The sequence below is a fragment of the Erpetoichthys calabaricus genome, chromosome 5 (genome assembly GCF_900747795.2).
Source record: "Erpetoichthys calabaricus chromosome 5, fErpCal1.3, whole genome shotgun sequence".
NCBI lineage: Eukaryota > Metazoa > Chordata > Cladistia > Polypteriformes > Polypteridae > Erpetoichthys > Erpetoichthys calabaricus.
Window position 1 is genome coordinate 221,079,780 of NC_041398.2, and position 25,946 is coordinate 221,105,725.

Here is a 25,946-nt window from a genome sequence, read left to right on the forward strand (position 1 = left end):
TAGTAAACAGAGACTCTGATGTCACATTCCAACTTTTAGCACACTGCGCCCCCCCCCCAACTTTTTGCTGGTACTGCAACTCGCGTACGTGTCGCGTTAATTTCTGAGGACCTGCTCAGAGGACGCATCAAATGAACGCTCAGAACACGTGGCGGCCATGATGCGGGCGCGTATGCGTTCTGAGCGTGAAGTATGAACGGGCCCTAAGAAGTGTCTAGCCATCTACATAGGAAAAGCAGGGTGATGACCATTTCAGCGAGCACGTTTGACCCATTTAAATCAAAAATGTGTCAAAGCCTTCCCATCCCTTGATTATATCCACACTGATCTCTCTGCTTGTGTTCTTTCACAGGGCTTCAAAGACACTTTTCAAAGAAAAACAGAAGAAGCTAAGCTCATTCTCAGCCGGGAATTTCATATTTATCTAGGTCTCAATGACTGACTAACCTTTTAATCTCTCCCCTCATCTTCTCTAATGGCAGCATTTTCTCACCTACTCCTACCTTTTCTCCTTTTATCTGTCCTGGTTTTGTTCCCTTCTTACAATCTTATATGCCCTATCATTTCAAGGTGAACACCTGAGGAAGGCTATACAGCCAAAATATTGTGTGTTTAAGCTTCTTTCCTTTTTAGCATGGAACTAACCTTTAACCTGGTCAGATGCCGAGGGTGCCAACTCACCCAATTATTCTTTTCTTAATAAAGTGCTTATGCTCCTTTTCTCAAAATAAGCTGCACACGTCATTCAAGAAAAAAACAAAACAACACACGAGATACTATTAATTTCAATGAGTGGTTTCAACAAATATACTTCCAATTAAAGATCAGCCACATTCCATGTTTCAATTCTAGCTCGCTGCAATCCTCACAATCGCTGAATTTCAACATTTACTGCTTTTGTGTTCTTCTTCCTCTGTTTCCCCTTAAGGTTAATAGTTGGATACAGTATCCACAAATGGTGCCTCCTAAATGACTCAAGGTGAACTGCCTCATTTATAAATCTCATACATATTCCCCAGGGAGAACTGCACTGAACAATAACAACCTTGTGTATATCACATAGCCCTTGGGACTCTTTAGCAAGAAGATTAAGATTTTGTTGGTTTTAAGGTCTTCATTTTACAGCCCTGAAGACAGACAGGCAGGCAAGCAGACAGAGAGACAATGCTTCAAGGCAGAAGAGATGGCCCTTATTTTGCACAAGGAACAATGAGAGCCGGATTGGTCATATAGAACGTGGATGCACTCTGTTTTGACGAACATTACCTTTGATGTCAAAACTGGTTTAGAAATCCAGATTGGATTAGCAGTGACAGTGCATTTCGAATGATTTTAATCAAAGTCAGGTTTGGAGGCAGCAGTTATCGTAATGTTTCCATTATCTGTGGAGCCTGACACCAGCTTTCCAGACGCTTGTCACTTAAGGTGACGGGAGCCTGATGCTCTCTGTCTATTTGTCTTCAGTGGTCCCTGTCCTTTCAGGGGCCCTGGCGTGTGAGGTAGTGGAATATTTAAAAACAATGAGATCTTCCTTTTGTATTGTCAGAAGAAGCACCGTTGCCTGACACAATCTACGTAAAGGTCGTTATCTGCAGAAAGATTTCCCATGTCGGCAGTGGTTTATGAATAAGAATAATGAACCGATGGATCAATTGACTGTTTCTCTCCAGTTTATTTGTACATCCTTGGGTCATATGTGTTTGCCAGTTTTTCTTTGAACAAGTAGTGGCACTTTATTTTTAAAGTTCTTTTTAGAAAGATGTTTAGTGTGTTAAAAAATGGATCAATTATAAATCAAAAAGCATGCTCTTGTCAAATGCAGTACATGCACTGGTCATGTTTAGTGTCTAATTGTCAGGTATGGCTCTCATGCACATATTCCTTCTGGTTACTAGAAATCTTGTGGCTTTCATTTTTGATTTTTAGAGCTTTAGGTTCCATGTTCACTGGAGTGTAGTTCTCTTACCCACTTTGAAAACAAGATGGAATTGCACAAGAATAGGTGATATCCCTCAAGTCTTCATCCTGCCATTTGCCAGTGGCTACTGCTATATCCTCTGACATTCTGTTTGTACTGAGGGTGACAGCTTCAGGAAAATGGACTTACAGATGGACTGTGTGACTTTTTGACCAGGTGACAAGGCATTGCCAGAGGCAGAATGTGGCAGAAAACTGTCGTACACCACTGGATGAGAAGAAAAGGCTCTCTTACATACTGTACACTGGTAAGGGTGGACCAATCATTCAACTGCCTGTGTGTAACAACTGGAGCAATTGTACCATATTTATTTAAAGTACGTCTTAAAAATAATGAATTCATCAGCACCGAAGTAAAAAGAGGTCAGGTGGAAATAGCTGAAGAAGGAGAAGCAGAGGAAGTGGAGCCTGCTGAAATTCACAGAAATGGTGTTCACTTGTGCAGATCCGTAAGCTGTTTGCGTACCCATCTTGCGCAAACTTTATGGCACCCCAAGCCATCATGCACTATGGAATGTGCAGATCTATAGCTGATATCCAAATGTGCAGCAAAACAGATAACAACATAACGGTCTTCTCCGATAAAAGCATTTGCCATGTCAATGTGGGCTTGTAGGTGCGATGTTGATAACTGATCAGATCAACCTTCATTGGTTATAGCTGTTCTTCCCGATTTAAACTTTTCTACCCATTCAGTAACCTTTCGTTGAGTATGGCTCTATTCATTTACATACTAAGCCAACATCCTTTAGTGAATTCCAGCAGGTTTCACTCCCTCTGCCTGAAGATAACTCACTGACACGTTTATTTCGCCTTAGCCACAACTAGACTAACAGCAGAGTGCTGTGTTTAAACTACCCATCAGCCATCACAAAGGTATGGCTACTTGATATGTGTTTCCTGCCTGATCTGCACTGAAGATCTACAATAACTTTAAGCAGGCTCAGTGTGCACTGAATTTTACAATGCTGCCTGATCTGTACAGGAGATGTATGCTATTTAACAGCATGAAATGATGTCTTGTTTTATTTCAGGATTGTACTGAGGTCAACCTTTGTATTTATTAAGAAATAAAGAGTTCAAATTTTACGAGGGGGGGGCAAAAAATTCTTGGAATTGGTCAATAGCACGTGTACAGTGTAGTTATCAAATATACTGCTAGATATCATATGCCTACATTCTAGTGACTCGGTCTGCTGAGTGACATCATGTTCAGATTATCGAGTGCAGTTTCTGTCGTTTATTCTACAATTGTGTAAATCAGTGGTTCTCAAACTGTGGGGCGGGATCCCCTAGGGGGGCGTGAAGTAACAAAAAGGGGGGGGGCGCGAAGATGTGAAAAAAAGAAAACAAGAATCGAAAATATGAAAAATACATCTATTGAAACCAAAACAAATTAACTTAAACTACATTCTGATACTAGAAAAATAAATATAGAGTTAGATAAATGTCGATAAAAGTTAAGTAGGTATAATAAAATATGCATCTATGATATAGCATTAATTAAAAAAGAACAAATTGGTATTAGTGGGCTCCTTTCAAAAAAACGTTAGGGGGGCGCGATTAAAACTGTTATGAAAATTCAGGTCGCAAATACTTAAAGGTTGAGAAACGCTGGTATAAATGACTTGGGCAATTTGTTTTTTCTTCAAGCCACACTAGTGTTTTTCAACACTGACAGACTTGTTCATAAAGAGCTTGTTCCCTATGGACTGTTAACTAGTGACATTACATTGAACTGCTGCAGCATCTATGGGAAAGTCTCAGGAAACTGAACAATTCAGAGGACCTTCACAAGGGTGTAGATCAACATGGAGGCCTCCTCTTGCCATATACGATAACAGATCGACAGAGTGTAATGATATGATTTTTGTGTGCTGAGAGAGTGAAAGGTGCAGAGTTCCATTAAAGATGTTTGTGCAGTACCTTGATGGTGTAATGGTGTAAAACAAATGTCCATAACTCAATCGATGTGATCATAAATGACATTCAGTCACAATGATGGGAAGAATGAATAGACTGCCTACTGGTAATCTCTGAGATAATAAAGGTCACTCACTTTATATGTGCAACCAACAGTTTTTTCTCAAATTTGTTTAAAACCAGAGGAGGTATTTTAAAAGATGAGGAGCCTGAGATTTGTGCACAACTGACTTAAATTTAATGAAAAAAGCATTAGATATGGTTTTCTGGATTCATTCTCATGTTTACAGCAGTGTTTGTTTTTACACTTAGATTTGCAAATCACAATATGACAAAACAGTAAAACCAAGCAAAAACAAAGCAAAACCATCTGATACCCAAGATTATTGAATGGGGTGTCCCAAGCTGCCAACAGATCAACCATTCAAAGATGTATTTGCTTAAGGGGAAACACTTTGACCATCCAAAAGAAAATGGTAACATCTGTGGCAACCAACTGTGCAAACTGACCCTGGAGGTTCAACTGTACCAAACGCACATATTGCATATTTACAAGGTGAATCTTGTACTCTTGTGGCTGCCTTTCTGTTTTCTAAAAGTATTTATTTAGGTGTGTATTTGTTTTTTAAAATTGTAAAATTGGTCTTAAGGTCCTTTTCAAGTTCACTTTTTCAAAACAATAAATGTCACTCTGTAATTGTGTTACTTATGGAGAAAATACTAATCTTCAAATGACTCCATTTGCCCTCCAAGGAACTCTTTAACAAATGAAAATATCTCTTTCCATTAAGCAAAACACTTTTGGTAGTTTCTTTTAGATATTATTATAATGTTGCCTCATTCTATGTGAGGAGTAGTCTCCTTGTAATCAATACTATTCATTATTAGAACATTAGAACAATTTTGATAAGAAACAGCCATTTAGACCAAGAAACTTGCCAATCCTATTCACCTAATTTTTCCAAAATAACATCAAGCGAAGTTCTGAAAGTCCCTAAAGTACCACAGTACTTAGCAATTTATTTCACATATCTATTGTTCCTTGTTGTGAAAACAAACTTTATAACATCTGTGCAAAATGTACTCCTAACAAGTTTCCAACTGTGCTCCTCTTGTTCATATTGACCTCATTTTAAATTAACAACTGCAATCTGCTGCTCTTTGTGTATTTTTATGCCACAATGACTGTGCCCAGAACTCCAAGTTAATATTTTTTAATCAATTAAATCTAATTTGCCAGACAATATATTTGCTAGAAATTTACAGTTAGGTCCATAAATATTTGAACAGAGACAACTTTTTTCTAATTTTGGTTCTGTACATTACCACAAATTTTTAGAGCATTAAAAAGGAGGAAACCCAGCATCTGGTGATGTCCGTGAGTTCAAGACTTCAGGCTGTCATTGCCAGCAAAGGGTTTTTATCCAATGTATTAGAAATTAAAATTTTATTTCCAGTTATTTAATTTGTCCAATTACTTTTGAGCCCCTGAAATGAAGGGATTGTGTTAAAGAAATGCTTTAGTTGCCTCACATTTTTATGCAATCGTTTTGTTCACCCCACTGAATTAAAGCTGAAAGTCTGCACTTCAACTGCATCTGAGTTGTTTCATGTAAAATTCATTGTGGTAATGTACAGAACCAAAATTAGAAAAAAGTTGTCTCTGTCCAAATATTTATGAACCTAACTGTATGTTGGCGATTAGAACATTAGAAAAGTTTTGAACAGTTATTTAACTCAACAAAGTTCATCAATCCTATCCACCCAATTCCTTCAAAATACTATACAGCTGCTTACAGTACATGCCAACACTAACAACTAACAGGATAGATGCTGTTGTTTGTGACATCACTATTACATTTGGAAACACTGGTGTGTCTTTCCTTTCCTGCTATCTCTCTTTATATACAGTATATATATATATTTATATATATTGTCACACACATGCACATGGGAGGCAGCTAGAGGGCTTAAATAAGAGTAGTACCATGCCAGACCAGGTGGTGGCGAGCTGTTCTAACTCTCTCTCTCCATCCTCTGCAGACTATCCTCAGGAAACTCCACTAGGTGCCAGCGCCACTGATGATGTCACTTCTGCTCCAGCTGATGTTATTGCCGGGCTTGACAACATCACTTCCGGATCCAGTCCAGATGACATCACTTCCGGTTGCGGCCTTTAAAGCCACCATTTTAACAAAGTCAAATCAGTTCTGTTTTGGACATTGTACCATGCACAACACTTGGAAAAAATGCTCATTTTGCAGCCAGGGATATTATACGGGTGGATAATTGATGTTTCCTGTGTCTTATTGTGACAATATATATATATATATATATATATATATATATATATATATATATATATATATATATATATATATATATATATATATATATATACTGTATATCTGCCCAGGAGGCAGCCATTATAACGGATGGACAAACAGGATGGATGGGAATCCCAACCAACACAGTTGGTGTTTCCTTTTCCAAGAAGAAGGATGTCATGTATTGACATCCAGGCTGGAATGGTTAATATTCCCTTTCCTGGCCAGGAGTTCAAAATAAGTGAGAAACAGTCAGAGACTGCATCATGTGGTTCTGTGGTCCCCACAGCATCTCTCTTGTTAAATCAGGAAAGGTGCTAAATAAATAAAATGTATTATTATTATTATTATTATTAAATCCCTATTTGGACACATAGAGAAGAGCATGAGATTTGTGGTTTCATTGAGTTGCCATGTTTGGGGAGCTATTGGGAAAAGGATCTTCTGTTCTAACAAGGTTCCACCCGACTCAAAAAGTGCTCCTTTCAGGTGACAAAATACTTAAAAAACAAAAATGTGACATCTATCTCTTTGATGAAGGAAATAAATAACAAAAAAGCTCCAAATTTCAAATCAGTTAAATACGTCACTCCTGAATATTATGCTATGTGCACATTTTCTAACTTACTAAAATAAAAAGTGCTTACTTTGATGCAATTAAAATACATTGACAAAGTTAAAAAAGCAATGCTTTCTGTTCTTTAAATATCGCTAATTGTATTTGTGCACTTTTTGTAATTTCACTGTGTCTGTAATGTGTTAATGTCAGTGAGACTTTCTTTATATTGTATAATTTATATTTGGAACAATTCACCACACTTGAGATGGTCTGTCATGTAAATATATAAGAGTGCAGTTGAGACTAAAAAATAAAATGATTTTTTATGGTTTGTCTGTCCCCCCTAAGCCTAAATGTCAAACTCTCTCCAATGCACTCAGTGTACCCTCCTGAATGCTGTCTTATTGTATTTGTGGTGTGTCTTGCACCTCATGTGAGTACTGAGCCTAAATTTGTGTTTTTTCTTAAATATTAAAATCATACTACATACACAGAGAATGCAACCTCTCACACTTATTACTGCCATCACACAGTCTTCCAGTACACCACTGCACAGAGGCTCCTCACACATTTATTAGTAAATGTAAAGAATCCTAATTTGTGTAAATTAAATGTATTATCAAAAGTGGCATCACAAGTCCTTGGATACAGTAATCTTTGAGGTGGGAAGGGAAATGGTGAATGAATATTTAACAGAAGTCTGAATACTTTTGTCTTTTTTTTTAACTTTGTAAACCATGCACTTTGGTTAATCTCAGAACAGTGCCCCCACAATATTTACTGGCATCAAAAAAAGGGGCAGAATTAACACCATGGTGGACTGCCACTCTTACCCTAAACAAAAAACCCAAAACAAAAAAAATATAATTTATTAACACACAGCAAGATTTAGAAGACATGTAATTGGGAGAACTAAATGAGGCACAATAACATTGAAAGCATCATAAAGTGTACAAGTACGCACTGACTCACCCTACTTACCTCACAAACTCACCTCTACTCTGTCTCTTATTACTGACCACAACAATTCCACACCAGACTGAGCTCTTGCCCTAAATTACCTGCAGACTCCAAGCTCTGCATCTACCTGGTGAGACGGTGGCTTCCTACACCTACCTGGAGGAATTCCCAGCACAACACTCAGAACAGCTTACAGAGTCAGGAATGACTTCCTTCCAGAGATCCCTGGGCCCCTGAGTTTCTCTGCATTTCTGAGCCAAGGTCTTTCTCAAAGGGTCAGATACCGTTACTGAAAGACTGAGCACAGAATATCCTCTCTCTTGCCACTTTGTGATTTGGGGAAACACATCTGGCTTCCAGTCTGCACCACTTACCTTTCTTAATAGATTAGTGCTCCCAGAGTAACCATTTAGGAAGTACAGGTTGATGTAATACCTGCCACATGCCCTTGGCACTTCTTTCTTCACCTTTGGGTAATGGATGCCTAATGCATTTGAGGAGTGCAACTCCCGCTAATGGATGCTGACCCATACACTTACAATGGACTGTCCCCTGACACAGGTACATACCATATATTCTTGCGTATAAGTCGGGTCTTGAAATCTGAGAAATTGATCATAAAATCAGACCCCGACTTATACGCCCGTTCAAAAATGCGATACTTAATTTTTTTTTTTACATCTTCTTGCCTCCTCCAATCTTGCATCAGTTTCTCAGACACATCAAATTTTATTGCAGCAGCGCAGTTACCAATTTATTTCACCACTTCAACGACTTTTAATTTAAAACGAGCTTCACATTTTCTTCTGATCGAACGTTCCATCGTAGATAAGGGATGCTCTTGTGATAAAGATGTATGAGGGTGTGAGATACAAAATACACAAAACAGTGCAAACGTTTCAGAATAGTTGGGTATCACCGTGTGGTCACGTAGCCACAATACACAGAAAAAAAAGGCTGTGTGCTCTGTGGTTACTCTCTCAGGTGGGCGTTAGCATATCATAATCTGTTGGACCAATAGCGTAAGTTTTCATTCAACTTATATAACTGACATTATAAAATACTGGAAATTATGTGGTAAAATCACGCCCCGACTTATCCGCGGGAGAACTTAAACGCCTGTATCACTAATTTGTCAGAACTACGTTATCAGAACCGATGAAACCATTTGATTTCACCAGATCAAGTACAGTGAGGAGTCACTGTAGAGACACAGGAGACACGTGACAGACCATCATTTCCATCCAATTTACACTACACACTACCCAAAGTAAGCTTCATAATATTTGTAGATACTTGTCAAATAGGGCTTACACTAATTAAATGCAATGGTTTGAATTTATTTTTATAAATATTTCTATATTATATTGTTGGGCTTGAATTTATAGGAAGTCTGTAAAGTTACTTTGCAAACAGGAGACGTCATCAACTTTGTTGTCAGGCAGATCTTTCCAAATTTTAAAGACATTGCAACTAAGTTATTCTAAACTGTAATGACTTCAGATGTAACAAGGAAAAATGCAGTCAGTTTCAAATGAAAAAATAATAAGATTGACCTTTTCTGCTGATAATCTGACTTTCTCCCACATCTCCAAGATTTGCATGTTAACTTAACTGTTAATTTTAAATTGGCCTGAAATGGAAGAGGACCATACGAGTGAGCCCTGATCATTCTACCGAGTCGGTTCCTGCCTGGCGTCCTATGCTGTTCGGAGCCATGTGGTCATGAACTGGACTAGGCAGCAACTGGTAAGAACTGATTTGACCTTTTTGGTTTGTGTGGAGATCATTACCACTACATTTTCAATTAATTTTGTTCTTTCTATATGCATGACTGGAACAGCTTGAAAATAAAGCATTACATTACCAAATTTTTCTTGACACAAACACATTCATTAGTTTTTCTTTCTCCCACACAGTAGGAAATCTTGCTAGTTTTTCAAGGCCTACGAAGCTAGATAAGCCAAATCTTTGATGGGGAATCAATATGAGTATTAAAAGAAAGCTCTGAGACCAAAATAACATCTATTGTAAATCTACTAAAGTTTATTTTTAAGCTCTCCAGTGTTAGAATTGACAAGACTGCACTTTGAACAATAGAATATCTACACATAAATCAGCTTAGTTCTCCTGGAGTTCAAAAAAAGTCACTTTCAGGTAAGAATAAATCAATTTGTCGATCTTTATTTTACTCTATGCAGCTCTGCTAACAATGTTCATGATCAAAGCAAATAATGTTACAACATTACATCAAATATGTGAAGTGGTCAATTCAATTTATTTTAGTTTAATTCACTCATTTTCCTAACACACTTCCTCCTTTACACAGTACCTCTGAACTCAAAGCAGAAACCCTTCTAATCAGATATTACTGTGTTATGTTTTCTTCCACTTTATTGTATCATTTTTTATTATCTTTATTAAGTCTGAAAAGTTCCAGGTATGAATATTTTTTGTTGATCGGAATGATGTAAGGATGCATGCGATGTACCACACTACAGCTATCATAAAGCCCTACTTTTCAAATTTAAAAAATATTTTTTTTATCACATCTTACACATGTTCAGTATGTGACCTTTTTTTGTTTCGAATGTAGCATTCTGCTTCCAAGCTGTCTTGGAGGGCTGTTTGCATTGCGTGATTATTTTCGGAAGACAATTTCCAAACATTTTCATTGATTTCTGAACACAATGGGGCAGAGCGCACATCATACAATTAAACAGTTGGCTTGGTTTTGTTTAGCAAACAAAGGTATTGCAAACTCAAAGCCTTGCTGCAGATGTATGGGCCATACATTTTAAGCGAAAGCTTAACTTTGTCTTTTCAGTTTGTACACAAAGGCCATGTTGCTCATAACTATAAATGATGATTTTAAAATTACGTAATAATTGTCTGAAGGCACACACTTAAACACCTAACACAATGGGGAATTCTATATCTATCTACACTGCATCCTAAATATTTACTGAACAGAATGCATCCCATTCAAGTATAATGTATACTTCAAGATAATGGCATGATTTCTCGTGCTCAGCTTTAAAATAAGAAACACACATGTCACGTTAAGGTCCAAACATTTTCAAAATAGCGACATATCGTAGTACTACAAGGCTGAAGGCAGTGTTATTTTCTTTTTGTTTTGGCTACGGAAAAGACTCCATATCCATTGAATGATGTGTTTTTTCTGCCAGCATAGCAGAAGGTTTGCAGCAGAGAGATAATTTATTCCTGGCAACCAACACCTCCCTCACCCCCCACTACAATCTGAAATATACTCGCAGACACAGCCTGAATCTTGATATTTCTTTGAGCGTCTTGATTAGGGTTATCTAAATAATGTAGAATTTGAAACAATTGTCAGATATGCTGTTATATTGGTGATAAATGTGAAGTGCTGAACACAATACCCTAGAAATGTTTCACAAGCGGAGAGCTTCAGACTCAACCGGTTATAGAAATGCAGAAAAGGAAGAGAGCATTAGCTAGAGAGAACAAGACATGGCTTCAATTTGCTAAAACCCGCTTCCCTCAGGCATGAAGCCAGAAGAACGGCTTGGTTCTGCAGGAGGGGTCAGGATGATTGTATGCATGGTAAAGTACTACAGAGAGGAAAGAAGGAAAGTGGGGGTGGTGTATGAAAAGTGAAAAAGCAGACCCTTGCCATGCCTAATCAGATCTGTCAAGGATGCATTCTACTATTCCAACAGCATAGCTTAAGCATAAAGAGAATAAGAAGAACAGTTGCAGTGCCTCCAAATGATATAATCTAAGATCAGATTGAGTCTGGGTTTGCTGACTCCCATCCCGGTGGCTGCTTAGAATATTAATATCGTCTAACCATTCAGCAAGGAGCATGCCCATAGCTTTTTTTTTCCAAACAATAAAACCAAAGTAAGCATGAGCATTTTAACCCCCAACCCAGTCTCCCCACCATCCTCTGCCACCAAACAGAATTATAAAACGGTTTTACTTCATGGCCGACAACATGAAAGGAATCTGCCAGCGGTTTTGATGTAATGTTTCAAGATGAGAGTTCGATTGCTGCAAAAAGAAAAGGAAAGCACACTGCTTCACTGCTGCTCTCTTAGGCATTAACAACTTCTGAAGCACACTGGCAATGCAATGCAGCAGCTTCAGAGTAACCACAGATTTGTATTCCAGTATGCAAAATGTTCCATGTTTAGATAAGACAATGGATATTCCAGATAGCTGGATTCAAATCCCAAACTGTGTGCTATCTTTGTGAAGTTTGGACATTCTCTGTGCGTCCTTGAGTGTTCCCTCAGGGTACTCAGTTTAATTGGCAACACTAAATCTACCTGCTTGCATGCACAAGTGTGATCAAATATTATCCCATTCACCTTTTGCACATGTTCCCTCTGGGCAATCGCATTTCTTCCCTAATCCCAAAGACACACGTGTTGGGATAGTTGTGCTGTGCTGAAATCCAAGCCTGGTAATCACAGTAATGGTTTTTTGTTGGACATTCTCTCCCATGTCTGCGTGGGTCTTCTCTGGACCTCCAATGGTCATTTGATATTCTCCATACATCTCAATTATTGGTGTTCCTAAATGTGTGCGGGAGGACACTACATCATGGACTGGTCTCCCAATTTACACTTAACTCCTGCTTTGCTTGAGCAGCTTCAGTACCATTTTCTGTATTGGACCAAGCTAGTTCATAATAATAAGAAAAGTCTCTTTCTAAAAGCCATGTCACATTAGATGACATTTCCAGTTATTTTTGGTCTGAGTCTTCATTTACATAATCTTAACAAGTCAGTGGCAGTCAGCAGAATGCTCCCATGAAGTGTTTCTGTTTAGATCTAATCTGACACAGCCAGGAACTCATGCCAACTAACCCAATTTGTCTTTACAAATGTATCTTTAGTCGTAGTTGTGGACTTTATGAGCATGAGAGCAAACAACCAATAAACGCTCATTCGGAAGTACAATGCATATAATGCAGCAATGAGGAATGAGGAACGTGGGTGTTTTGGACCTCATAAACAGAAGAGAAGCTTCTCTGTCTGATGTCTTGTGTTTTAGGTACCATGACAGAATGGAAAAGAAGAAAAAAGGGCAGCAATTGCAGCTGAACTTGCCATAACTGTTAACTCTTATATGTCCCTGGCTTTGTCAAGCAGAACGTTATTGACCGTAACAAAAAAAGGGTGAGCACAACTGTGGTCCAGCGATGAGATCAGCAACTGCCTCAGCAAGTCGGACATAACGTGACATTGGCTTCAGCAAACTACTAGGCTGGCTACTTCTAAACAGTCATCACATGATTTATTTGCTTACTAGAACTAGGTTAGGGTAATACTTCTAAATTTGGAGTTATGAGACAGCACTTTGCATAAAAATGTGTGAAAGCTATGTCACATGTGTTTTTTTATCAATGCACAATTCAGAATTAAAAAATAACAAACTCCTCCAAACCAGTCAAACTACTGCCACACAAAAATATGTGACAGAAGTAAGAATTTAAATAGGTTTGAGGGTTTTGTGGAGACAGAGCTCAGATTGGGGTTCCTTACACACCTACACTTGTATTTCTGCCACTAAGCTATGTAAGTGGGTTAAAAAGTGAATGGAGGTTGGATAGTATCCATCCATTTACTAATCAGTATACCCAAATGAGGGTGGACCACTGAACACATGACGAGAATAAACCCAGAGTGGGGTTTTAGTACATCACACACATGTATCATTCTCAGCGAGTCAATTTGCTTCACTGATCTACCATCTTGGGTTGAGTTTTACTCACGTGGTCATTGTTTGCATGTAGTCTACACATGCTCTCAGTGTCTACTTGGGTTTTTCTCTGGGTGTTCCGGGTTTTGTCCCATATCCCAAAAGATGTACAGGTTTGGTTAACTGGTGACTCTAGGACCTAGTCCACACTAACACTGACAGATTTTTGTATTTGTTTTAGCCTTCCATCTACACTGAAAAAGCCTCTGAAAACAAATTGTTTTGAATATGCACTCCAAATTGTTTAAATCTGAAAATGCTAGGTCTTGTGGAATTGTGTCGACGAGGAAAATGGAGCTTTTCAAAAATGCTGACATACAATTGTTATGTGATCAGACTTCAATTTTGTCGCTGTAATCTTATCTTTACTAGGGAATGATTCTTTCCTAACTTCTGTACTTCAGCCAACAGGTACTTTACCTTAAAACACTCAAATATTTCACTGTATTTATTTTGGCAAGACTCCCAGCCTTTACTTTTCAGTATTTTGTCATCTTCAAATCCGTCTGTTGCCTTTAAAAGCCATTTTACTTCATCGTCTGTCCACACAAAGAGGTCTGATTTGTTCTTTCTGTGCTCTTTAGACATTTCAGTTTACTTCAGGATCGCTCTGTAGCTCCGTAGTTTAGCTGACCAACCATGCATTCCCAATAAGAACAATTTAGGTATTGTCATACACACAGGATTGCTGAGTCTTTTACATTGACTACTTTAAGGGTACACCGGGGTGGAATGCTTTTTCAGGGTCTCCATTAGCAGGCACAATAGCAGGGAGAAAACACCTGACGTCACTTCCTCCACACCTCCAACCTCGCTTCTTCCACCCAGCCAGAATAAAAAGGACAACTGACCAGCAGGATTAGTCATATAACTAAAGGCTGAAGGAATTCCTACAATCTTTAAGCTGCCACTACTAGATGGCACCAAAAGCAATGTTTTTTCTTATTTTTCATCCAATCTCTTTGCAGAAAACACACAGAGATCTCCAGGGTGTAGTACAGTATATCATAAACCTTTAGAAAATGATTTGAAAATGCTAGCTTTAACTAAACACTTTAAAACTGAAAACAAAACAGTGTTTAGTTGTATCTGCATTAGTCAGAACTAAGCCTTGAATTGGCCCAGTGTGAGTGTACGCGTGAGTAGACTTTATGATGGACTAGTGTGCTGTTTGGCACTGTTTCCTACCTTGCACCCAACACTGCTAAGATATGTGCCAAGTCTTCGCAACCATGCATTTTTGTGAAGTGGATTTGAGAATGTAAAGTTATTTTATTCTTAATTTATCATATCATATTACTTATGCCATGTGCTCCAACATCCAATTTCATAAAATTCATGGATATCCCCAGTAGACAAAGAGACCTGCAAGCACTCCAGGTCAAAATGGATGTACAGTTGAGGTGGAAAGAACATGAATGGGAAAAGACAGGGAGGAATATAAGAGAATAAATAACAATACAAAGAGAGCAGCGGAAATTGCAAAAGTGCAGGCAATGGATAAGTTATGTATTGAACAGGAAACACCAGAAGGGGACAAAAAGATATAAACGAATAATAATAATAATAATAATAATAATAATAATAATAGTGCTTTTCTCACTACTCAAAGCACATTATATTTTGAGTGTAAAGCCACATCAACAGCCACCAATTTGCACATGAATGACACGACGGCAGCCATTTTTACCCCAGTACGCTCACCACACATTAGCTGTTAGGAAGTGAAAGGGTGAGACATAGTTAGCCAATTAGACGCAGAGGATTATTAAGGGGGTCAGAATGACCAGGCTGTGGTGGACAGTTTAGCCAGAACAGTATGATACCACCTACTCTTTACAAAGGATGCCTAGGGATCTTTTATGACAACAGAGAGTCAGGACCTCAGTGTTACATCTCATCTAGCGAAGGCTCGAGACAAAACCTCAAAAGATCTTACCCAAATTAAGCAGGTAATGCACATCAAATTAACCAAAGATGGAAAGTATACTTTGAGTAATTGCTGAATGAGAAGAATCCAAGGGTAATATCAGAAGATGGAATAACAGAAGAGGGTGTAGCAACAGGGATAAGGAACAGATTGGAAAGAATTAACAATGGAAAGGTAATAGAACTAGATGGGCTACCGGTTGAAGCTTGGAGAACTCTGGAGGAGTAAGGAATAGATTTGTTATGGTAGCTGATGTTAAAGGAAACAAAAAAAACTACTGTGAAGAGTAAATGCCACCTCAATGAAACAGTATAACTGTGCCTATATATAAGGAGAAGGGGGACATCCAGGATTGTGGAAATTCATAGGGTATAAAGCTGGTGTCACACACAATGTAAATACGTGAAAGGATAATTGATAAATGACTGAGAAGAAAGATGACTTTCAGGGAAGTACAGTTTGGACTTATTTCAGGAAAAAGAATAACAAATGTGATTTTCACCGAGAGACAGATTATAGAAAAATATATAGAAAAACAAAGCATTGCCTATGGTACTTATTGATTTAAAGAAGGCACATGATAGAGTAGCCCAGCAAAACATTCAGAAATGTATGAGAGAAAAGAGAGTACCAAACATGTTGGTAAAGATAGTTAAGGAAATGTATGTGTGCCTACACAGAAATGAAAGTAGTGCAGAAATAACATATGGGTTTGAAGTTTAGGTTGGTTACATGAAGAATCATCACCAAACCCTTTTCTTTTTACTCTAGCTATGGATGTTATTGATATGGAAATAATAGATCAGGCCCCATGAAGTGTGCTATTTGGGGACATTGTGTTATTTGGTATCCCTAAGAATATTGTGGAAAAGAAACAGGAGGAGCGGAGGAGAGCTATGGAGAATACATACCTTAAGATAAGTAGGAGAATATCTCATGTTTATAGGACAAGAAAAAGGTGGAGGACTTACCCTCCAGGAGGAAAGACTTAAAAGTGTGTAAATGCTTCAAAGTCTAAAATCAACAATTCAGAAATAAATAAAATAGATTCAGAAATAAACCAATCAGGTTAGAGTAAAATGGGATAAAGTGTTCTTTGTGACTACAGAATTAGTGCAAGAGTGAATGGTAAAGATTTAAAACAGTGTTTAAAACAGTAAACCATTGTTGTATGGATCAGAAAGCTGTAAATTAAAAAAAACTGTATGAAAGGAAAGTGGATTCTACAGAAATGAGGATGTTGAGATGGATGTGCGGAATAACAAAGCTTGATAAGTTCAGCAATGAGAGAATCAGAGGTACAGTTAAACTTGGGGAAAATCTAAATATATCTAAAATGATATAGGGAAGAAAGTAAAATTGGTATGTGCAAGTCATGAGTAGAGAGGTTAACAATGTGGGGAAGAAGAATTATGAGAATGGGGGCGATGGGACAAAGGAGAAGACAACAAAACATAAAATACTGGACAGTGCAAAGGGAGATCTAAGGGAGAAAGGGGTATCACGTGAAGAACCGCACTTAAGAGAATGTAGAAAGGGTGGTCAAATATAGCAACCCCACATGAAAGTGAGAAATGCTTTGGAGAAAGACACACTCACATACTGTACCATATACCTATATACACTTATAAACACTGCATTTTCAATATAAAGCAGGGGTGTCCAGCTCCGGTCCTGGAGGGCCGCAGTGGCTGCAGGTTTTCATTCTAACCATCTTCTTAATTAGTGGCCAGTTTTTGCTGCTAATTAACTTCTTTTGCCTTCATTTCAATTAAGTTGACTCAGACCCCTTAGTTGTTTCCAATTCTTTAATTAGCAGCCAAACAATAATGAGACACAAAATGAGCCGCTGCCTGATCAACTAACCTGTGCCAATCACATAACATCTGAAAATATAGAAAGGTGATGGTCTCATTAAGGCTAACCTGCTTAGGTCACCAAAACATTTTACCGTTTGACCGTTTTGGAAATGTCTGCTGTGGCAGAATGAGAGTAGCAACAAGCCATGGGATTAAATAATGAGTTTAATTAACAGCAAGAATGGGCTTCTCATTAAGAAAATGATTGGAGTGAAATTGGTTGGAGATTGAAGCCCTGATTTAGCTGGTCATCTGTTAGCTCACTTCACATCTCATTTCTGTTTGGCTATCATTTAATGAAGAAAAGAATCAATTCAATTCAATTTAAGGAGTGAATCCTTACAAACAGGGCTATTAAAATTAAGGTAAAAGAAGTTATTTAGCAGTGAATACTGGCCACTGATTTGGAAAAGGGTTAGAATGAAAACCTGCAGCCACTGTGGCCCTCCGGGATTGGAGTTGGACACCCTGATATACAGTAAGTATTAAAATGTATGTGAATATATATTTTTGTTTTTTTGTTCACACTTTAGGGAGACAGAAACAACAATGATTACTTTACCCAAAAAGCTGAATAATTCATGAACTACTCACCAGCTACTGTGACTTTTGCCGTCCTGCTTACAATTGCTCCCACGCCTTCAAGGGTAGCCTGGCATTGGTAGAGCCCTTCATCTGGCCGATGGTGTCGGGAGTGCACCACATTCTGAATTAAGAGAGAACCGTTAGATAGCTGCTGTCTTCTGTCTTCTACCACTGAATCGAGAAAGATGCCATCTTTCTTCCAGGAAATGACTGGTGTGCCTTGGCTCGATTCCACAGAGCAGTCCAGCAGCACATTTCCTCCTCTCACTGCGATGGAATCAGCAGGCTCTCTGACAAATCGCAGTGAAATGAAATTTTTCACAGGGTCTGAAATAAAGGAGCAGGATGGTCACACACTGAAGTTAATTTTAAAAACCAATGTGCATTATGTGTTACAGTCTTTACAGTTTAACTCTCCAGATATTGTAGTAATGGCTTTTGGAAAGTATTTGAAATGCTTGGATTTCAGAGGAACAGAAACAAAAGAATACAGAGCAATGGGAAAAATACTAAAAACCTGAATATAAGGGCATCTGCACAAAGCCACCTGATGAACCAGCCTGTAAATAAGCTTACCACCATAGAGTATTCTTGTGTGCCAAACAAATTTTACAGTGGCCCCTGCACTGTCTGTTTGCCCACTCACAATCTCAACTTATGCCATAAAGGTCCCCAGAGTGCTACTTTGCACCCTATTTAGCGGACAATTGACTCCTTAACTAATATTAAATATTGTTATGGTAATTAATTGCACTTTAATCACCCATCCACGGTTTCTTTTTGTTTTGCTTAATCCCAATTGATTAACTGGTGGGGGAGCTGGATTCTTTCCTAGCAGAAGTTCAACCCAACAGGATGCCAGTCTGTCAAATTAGTATAAATCTGCTTTTCTCCAGGATCAAGTCATGCCTTGAAGCTGAATTGTTCATTTATAGCAATGAATCATTAATATAAAGTAACAATGGGCTATAAATGTATTACTTGCCTATGTCAATTAAATTTATGGACACCATTGAGGCCAGAACCGAAACCAGAACAGTGCACCAACACATAAAAGGACAGATCAGTAAACATGTCTTTGTAATTGTTAAAGAAGATTAAATTCATGTTATAATTAAAATTCATGTTATTGAGTCCAGAAGTAAACTGGGGAGCTCTCATGTGACGTAATTATGCTCATCCAATTTAGATGTGCTCATTTAAGGAATGATACTGCATGCACATAACTCATCTAGTGCTTAAATAAAGTAAAGATGATGAGCAAATGTCTCTGTGGAACAATGGTGTAGATAGAACCGAGAGCTTCACTACTAACACTTACTCTAATTCCTATAAAAATGTCCTTGATGTTTTTTTCTGTGCATCAGTGATCAAGATCTTTTTAGAAAAGTGTGGTAGCCAGGGATGACAGAAAATGGACAGCAGAAAACAGATCTCAAACTTCTGAGTAGGCAGCCAGTAATGGGTTCTGAGGCATCTCTCTACAGGACATAATCTCACGTTTAAGCAAAAACAAAAAAGAAAGGATAGACACGTCTCGTGTTTTATACAATCCGGTAAGCATACTGTAGTAAAATCAAAATCAGCATTTTCAAAGATTTTCTGATTTCCTTTAACTCTGCTTTTTGGTCAGCAACCTGGCTTACTATATCTTTAGTTTCACATGAATTTCAATAAACTTCCTATTTTTAATGTCGTAATTCAGAAGATGCGTAAATAATAAATGAATAAATAGTGATAATTAACATTGGTTATATGTGTATTTTGGTTTATTTAGTGATTTCTGAGATTTATTGATTGTTTTATTTTAATGTTCCTGTTTTGTATAAGCAATACATTTGCATGTGGTACGTGACTGCGATCACTGCTTGTATTATGTCATGGGAGGTGATGGTATGTCTGTTGCGCATTATCCCTTGATCAGTATTTGTACAAAGTTCACAAACTCAAGTGACAAATTGTGCATGATCAACTCTCACATCTGACCCTTGACACTACAAGTTGACAAATGTTTCTTTCCATATTCTATATATATAATTCACTAAGCCGGGAGACAAGTAGCCACCCATGGAAAGCACGCCGGAAGGGGCGTGGATTCACTAAACCGCCGACAAGTAAGACGCCAATGGCGCACGCAGGAAGGAGCCACGCCCACCAACTCTTAGACCATTGGATACGACGAAAAAATCACAGCCACGCCCACCAACTCAGACGCGACACCTCGGAAAACATTCCGTCATTTCTGTTTGTCTGTGCCACAGTCCACTTGCAGCTCTGAGCCACGTTGATTTTTCATTAGTCAACCTCAGTGGAACCTTGGTTCACACAGAGGCAGCGCCAGAGAGACAGAGGCACATACAGAGGCAGCGCCAGAGAGACAGAGGCACACACACACAGAGGCAACACCAGAGAGAGACAGAGGCACACACAGGCAGAGCAAGAGAGAGAGCCGCGCACACACACAGAGGCAACGCCAGAGAGAGACAGACGCACACACAGGCAGCGCAAGAGAGAGCCGCGCAATCCTTTAAAACTGAAGTTAAAACACAATGAAGGAAGCAGTCTTTAAAAACCAATAAGCCCTGTGCCTCTTTTTCATTAGCGTCTCACCTGCTTCAGGCCCTGCAACAGCCGAGACGCTCTCTCTGCAGCTGACCTTCTCTGTGCCTGACTCCACTACTGTCAGTCGCCTGATTAAAAATGGCCTTTTGAAGGGGAGCTATGGATCCGCTATACCACAGGAACACATTGCCTTCAAGCCTGCTCTCGCTCACTCTAACGTACCGGCTTTCTCTCTCTCTCCTCACTCGCTCACACACTGCACAGGGGAGAATTGCCCGAAGCACGAGTCTACCCGGAAACCGTTTCAGCCACACTTCCACGCCCCTCGCTACACTGTGAGTGCGATGATTCAAACTCATCAGGGATAAGTCGGTTTTTCAAATGCAGTCGTGTAGCAGATTAGCAGGATGTAATAATCCGACATGAATGCGCGCTTCCGCACTGAGTGAAAACACAATGTATATTGCTGCAACAAAATGATGAAAGAACGGGCGCATTTTTTTCACACAAGCTGAGTGGGTAGGTGTTAGTTAGTTAATTAGCAACTCGAAGGATTTCAAGATATAATATACACAAGAGGTAACACTGCAAAAGCGGCCCAAACCAGAAAAGACCGCTGGCAAAAAGTGGCTGACAAATTAAACGCGTGTGCATTGTACTTACTGAAAGCAGCGTTACGGATTCTGCAAATGTTCATTTTTTTCCCTCTGCTTAAAAAACATTGAAAAAGCGGCGCGGATTGGTTTGCAGCATGTAAAACAGTTTGTTTGTCGCAGATAATTTGCTATCCACACAGGGAGGAACCGGGAAGCGAACCCACAATCTTCCACTGTCTCCTTACTGCAAAGCAGCCGTACTACTACAGTGCCACAAGGCAGTTAAAGAATGCACCGGGCCACATGTTCATTTTTTCCCCTGTGCTTAAAAGACATTAAAAAACTGTTTCTCAACTGTGACTCCGGAACAACTCAGTACGCGAAAAGCAGCCAGAATCGCAAACAACAATGAAAACTCTACGTGACTCACAGGTAGTGATGGGCCGCTCGATACTCAGGTTTCGACACTGTGTCGAGCTTTCGAAGCACTGCAGATTTTAATACTTGATCGAATAATAACATCTGTGATTTAAGGATTTCACATTTTCTTTCTCAAATGTGCTTACCTATATCATGGCAAAGTACAGGGATAAACCTTTATTTTCTGTCTACTCCGTTTTAATTAAGACAGACCAAAGAAAACATTTAAGGCTATTAAATGTGATCTCAAGAAAAAATCAGGGTTAATTACAATACTAATAACAGGAGCGATTATAATGATACAGTGCAAAAGTAAATACTAATTGAAAGAGCCGGGAATGCATGAGGTGAGGCGTCTTATTTTGTTTAACTCTTGCTATCGTATAGTGCATTCTGCTTGTCGGCATTAGTTATATTTATATTTTTTAGACATCACACACTACAAGCTGCTGACGAACCCTTCTCTTCGTTGTCAGTCTGTAGCTACGAAAAAATAAAAGCAATACGACTTTTAACAGACGTCATTGAAGTGTATCATAAGTTTCTGTAATGTTAATGAAAATGGCCAGGAGGTGTCACGAGAGAGGTGAGTGTCAAATGCTTCGAAGCTTCGATACGATTTCCGACACAATTGCTTCAAACGTGTTGATGCTTCGCGAGGCTTCACCCTGCCCATCACTACTCACAGGTTACTGAACGAGAAATCAGCAGACTAGCATGACGGATGGGGCGTAATGGGCGTCCTTCCCCTCTCCTCCGGATTTTTCAAATGTTAATTTTTTCCCTGTGCTTAAAAATCATTAAAAAAGCGGCCTGATTATGCAGTATATGGTACGCCGCGGGTTGGCTAGTGTCTTATAAACAGTATACATAATATTTAGTCAGTGCTGATGATTACGTATTTCCTATTTCTAGTTTGAATGTTTGAACCTGTACTGCTTTGAGGAAATACACAACATTAAAGTAGACAAAAAATGCAACATTTAGTTGTTCTTATGTTCTGCCATCTATGTATTTCCTACAGCTTATTCGATTAGTATTGTGGGGGCAGCAGTCTAGATGCCCAGAGCTCTCATTTTGCCGCCACCTCTTTTAACTCCTTTGGGGGGATACTGAAGCTCTTCCAAGCAAACTGGGAGATACAATCTCTTTAGCATTTCCGAGGTCTGCCCTTCCCAGTTGGGCATGCCTGAAACACCTCAACTAGCTTCTTTCAAAGAAGTGTAGCAGTGGCTCTAAACTGAGGACTTCTTGAATGCCTGAGCTCCTCACCCTATCTCTAAAGCTGAACCCAAACACCCTGCGAAGGAAGCTAATTTTCATCACTCATAACCACCAGTTAGGTCTTTTGGTCACAACCCAAAGTTCATGGCCATAGGTGAAGGTAGGACTGTCATCTTAGCCCTCCCTTCACAACAACTGACTGGTATAACATCGACATAACTGCAGAAGGCACTCCAATATACCTGTTGTGAACAAGACTCCGAGATACTTAAACTCCTCTGCTTGAGGTAGCACTTGCTCCCGAAAATAATGTCCTTTTCTTGCTGAGAATTATGACTTTATACTTGGAGGTGCTGATCTACAACTCGACTGCTTCACATTCCGCTGTCAATGGGACCACATTTTCTGCAAAAAGCCTGAGATCACTACACTGGACCCCACCACACATTGGCTGTAACTACAAATTCTGTCTATAAAAATTATGAACAGAATCAGTAACTAAGCCCAGCGCAAGTCTGCCACACCAACAAGTCTGACTTACTGTCGGCATGCAAACCAAGCTCTCGCTCTGGCAGTACAAGGACCGAATAGCCCATAGGAGCAAGCCCAGTACTTCTACTATGTAAAAATTAATAATAGTCAGCTGTTAGTTTATTACTATAATTTTAATAAATTCATGTGGACTTGCATAGAAACATTTCATAGTGCATTATAGATGTTGTAACTGAATCGTAACTACCATGGCTTACATTGTATAATCAATCCCCAGGCCTGATGTTCACGGCAAGGCTGTGACCTGAGCACACAAGGGACCTGACCAGCTAAGCTAAGAAGTGGTGCAGCAAATGCACTGTAACACGATCTCACATTGATGTTTAATACGCTTAGGTTCATCGTCTTGAGATGTTCTTGCATGGCATTTTTGATTTTGATACTACTCTAACCAAGATTGTTGCCAACCTGGGATCAAACTTACAATCCCAAACTCACAGACCCACTTTATAGAGGACAGAGAAGAAACTAAATAAGAACTTTTTCATTAACAATCAATGTATATATTGTAAAGCTGGTGCATAGTCAGGGTGTCACTGGACTGCTGAAGGCTTAGATCACTGTTATGAAGTATAGATCAATGGTAATGTTTCTAAAAAGTTCAACATGTTAGACTGAAGGCTCTCCAAACTAAGAGGCTGCTTTTTGATTGGCATGGATCTAAAATTGGAATAAAGTTTGCATAATAATGAATAAACACAAAGAGTTTACAAAGGAATACTATACAATAAAACACGAAGGTCTATGTGTGTCCAGCCCCTTTCAGCAATCTCATAAGTCAGTTTGGTTTTGGTGTGATTGGTAAGTTTGGACTTGACATTGCAGTCGAAAGAGGAAGTGTGGATGTTATACCACACGAGGAGGAGAAACGGCATGGGAGGCATGCTGGGAGAGTCGCCTTCAAAGACATTAAGTATACAAGTGGATAGGAGGTCAGAAAGGTACCTCGAAAATAATGACAAGTCTGAGAAGCAGGCTTTGCTGGATTGTGCCTGAGAGAGGGAGTGCCAGTGAAGAGAAGTTCAGACACACAAGGATGCCAAGGAAAGGTGCTGAAGGTACAACCCCAATTCCGATTAAGTTGGGACGTTGTGTAAAACGTAAATAAAAACAGAATACAATGATTTGCAAATCCTTTTCAACCTATATTCAATTGAATACACTACGAAGACAAGATATCGAATGTTCAAACTGATAAATTTTATTGTTATTTTGCAAATCTTCCCTCATTTTGAATTTGATGCCTGCAACACGATCCAAAAAAGCTGGGACAGGGGCAGCAAAAGACTGGGAAAGTTGAGGAATGTTCAAAAAACACCTGTTTTGAACATTCCACAGGTGAACAGGTTAATTGGAAACAGGTGTTTGTCATGATTGGGTATAAAAGGAGCATCCCCAAAAGGCTCAGTCGTTCACAAGCATGGATTGGGCAAGGTTCACCACTTTGTGAACAACTGCGTGGACAAATAGTCCAGCAGTTTAAGAACAACGTTTCTCAACGTACAATTGCAAGGAATCTAGGGATTTCATCATCTACTGTCCATAATATCATCAAAAGATTCAGAGAATCTGAGAAATCTCTGCACGTAAGCAGCAAGGCCGAATACCAAAACTGGATGCCCATGACCTTTGATCCCTCAGGCGGCACTGCATTAAAAACCGACTTCATTCTGTAAAGGATATTATCACGTGGGCTCAGGAATACTTCAGAAAACCATTGTCAGTTAACACAGTTCGTCGCTACATCTACAAGTGCAAGTTAAAACTCTACCATGCAAAGAGAAAGCCATATATCAACAACACCCAGAAACTGACGCAAAGTGGAAAAGTGTGCTGTGGTCTGACGAGTCCACATTTCAAATTGTTTTTGGAAATCATGGACGTCGTGTCCTCTGGGCCAAAGAGGAAAAAGACCATCCGGATTGTTATCAGCGCAAAGTTCAAAAGCCAGCATCTGTGATGGTATGGGGGTGTGTTAGTGCCCATGGCATGGGTAACTTGCACATCTGTGAAGGCACCATTAATGCTGAAAGGTACATACAGGTTTTGGAGCAACATATGCTGCCATCCAAGTGACGTCTTTTTCAGGGACGTCCCTGCTTATTTCAGCAGGACGATGCGAAGCCACATTCTGCATGTGTTACAACAGCGTGGCTTCGTAGTAAAAGAGTGCGGGTACTAGACTGGCCTGCCTGCAGTCCAGACCTGTCTCCCATTGAAAATGTGTGGCACATTATGAAGCGCAAAATACGACAACGGAGACAAGAATGGGAAAGAATTCCACCTACACAGCTTCAACAATTAGTGTCCTCAGTTCCCAAACGCTTACTGAGTGTTGTTAAAAGGAAAAGTGATATAACACAGTGGTAAACATGCCCCTGTCCCAGCTTCTTTGGAACGTGTTGCAGGCATCAAATTCAAAATGAGCGAAGATTTGCAAAACAACAATAAAGTTTATCAGTTTGAACATTCGATATCTTGTCTCTGTAGTGTATTCAATTGAATATAGGTTGAAAAGGATTTGTAAATCATTGTATTTTGTTTTTATTTATGTTTTACACAACGTCCCAACTTAATTGGAATTGGGGTTGTACATGAAGGGCAAGAGATAGCCAATATTTAAAAATTATTCTATTACCTCAGGTAGCATGACTAGTATACATATTGCATATGTCTCTTTTATTAATATTATAGTTGTAACCCCAAATTAGAAAA

At 39.1% G+C, this 25,946-nt stretch overlaps 1 protein-coding gene across 1 annotated transcript in view; it reads right to left on the reverse strand.

Annotated features, from left to right (window-relative positions):
* Positions 1-25,946, reverse strand: part of dcc (DCC netrin 1 receptor) — an 899,751-nt gene that overhangs the window by 546,504 nt on the left and 327,301 nt on the right. Inside the window, exon 2 of the mRNA XM_051928027.1 lies at positions 17,887-18,204. Within this exon, the coding sequence (XP_051783987.1) occupies positions 17,887-18,204 (318 nt within the window). The remainder of the gene's footprint in view (positions 1-17,886; positions 18,205-25,946) is intronic.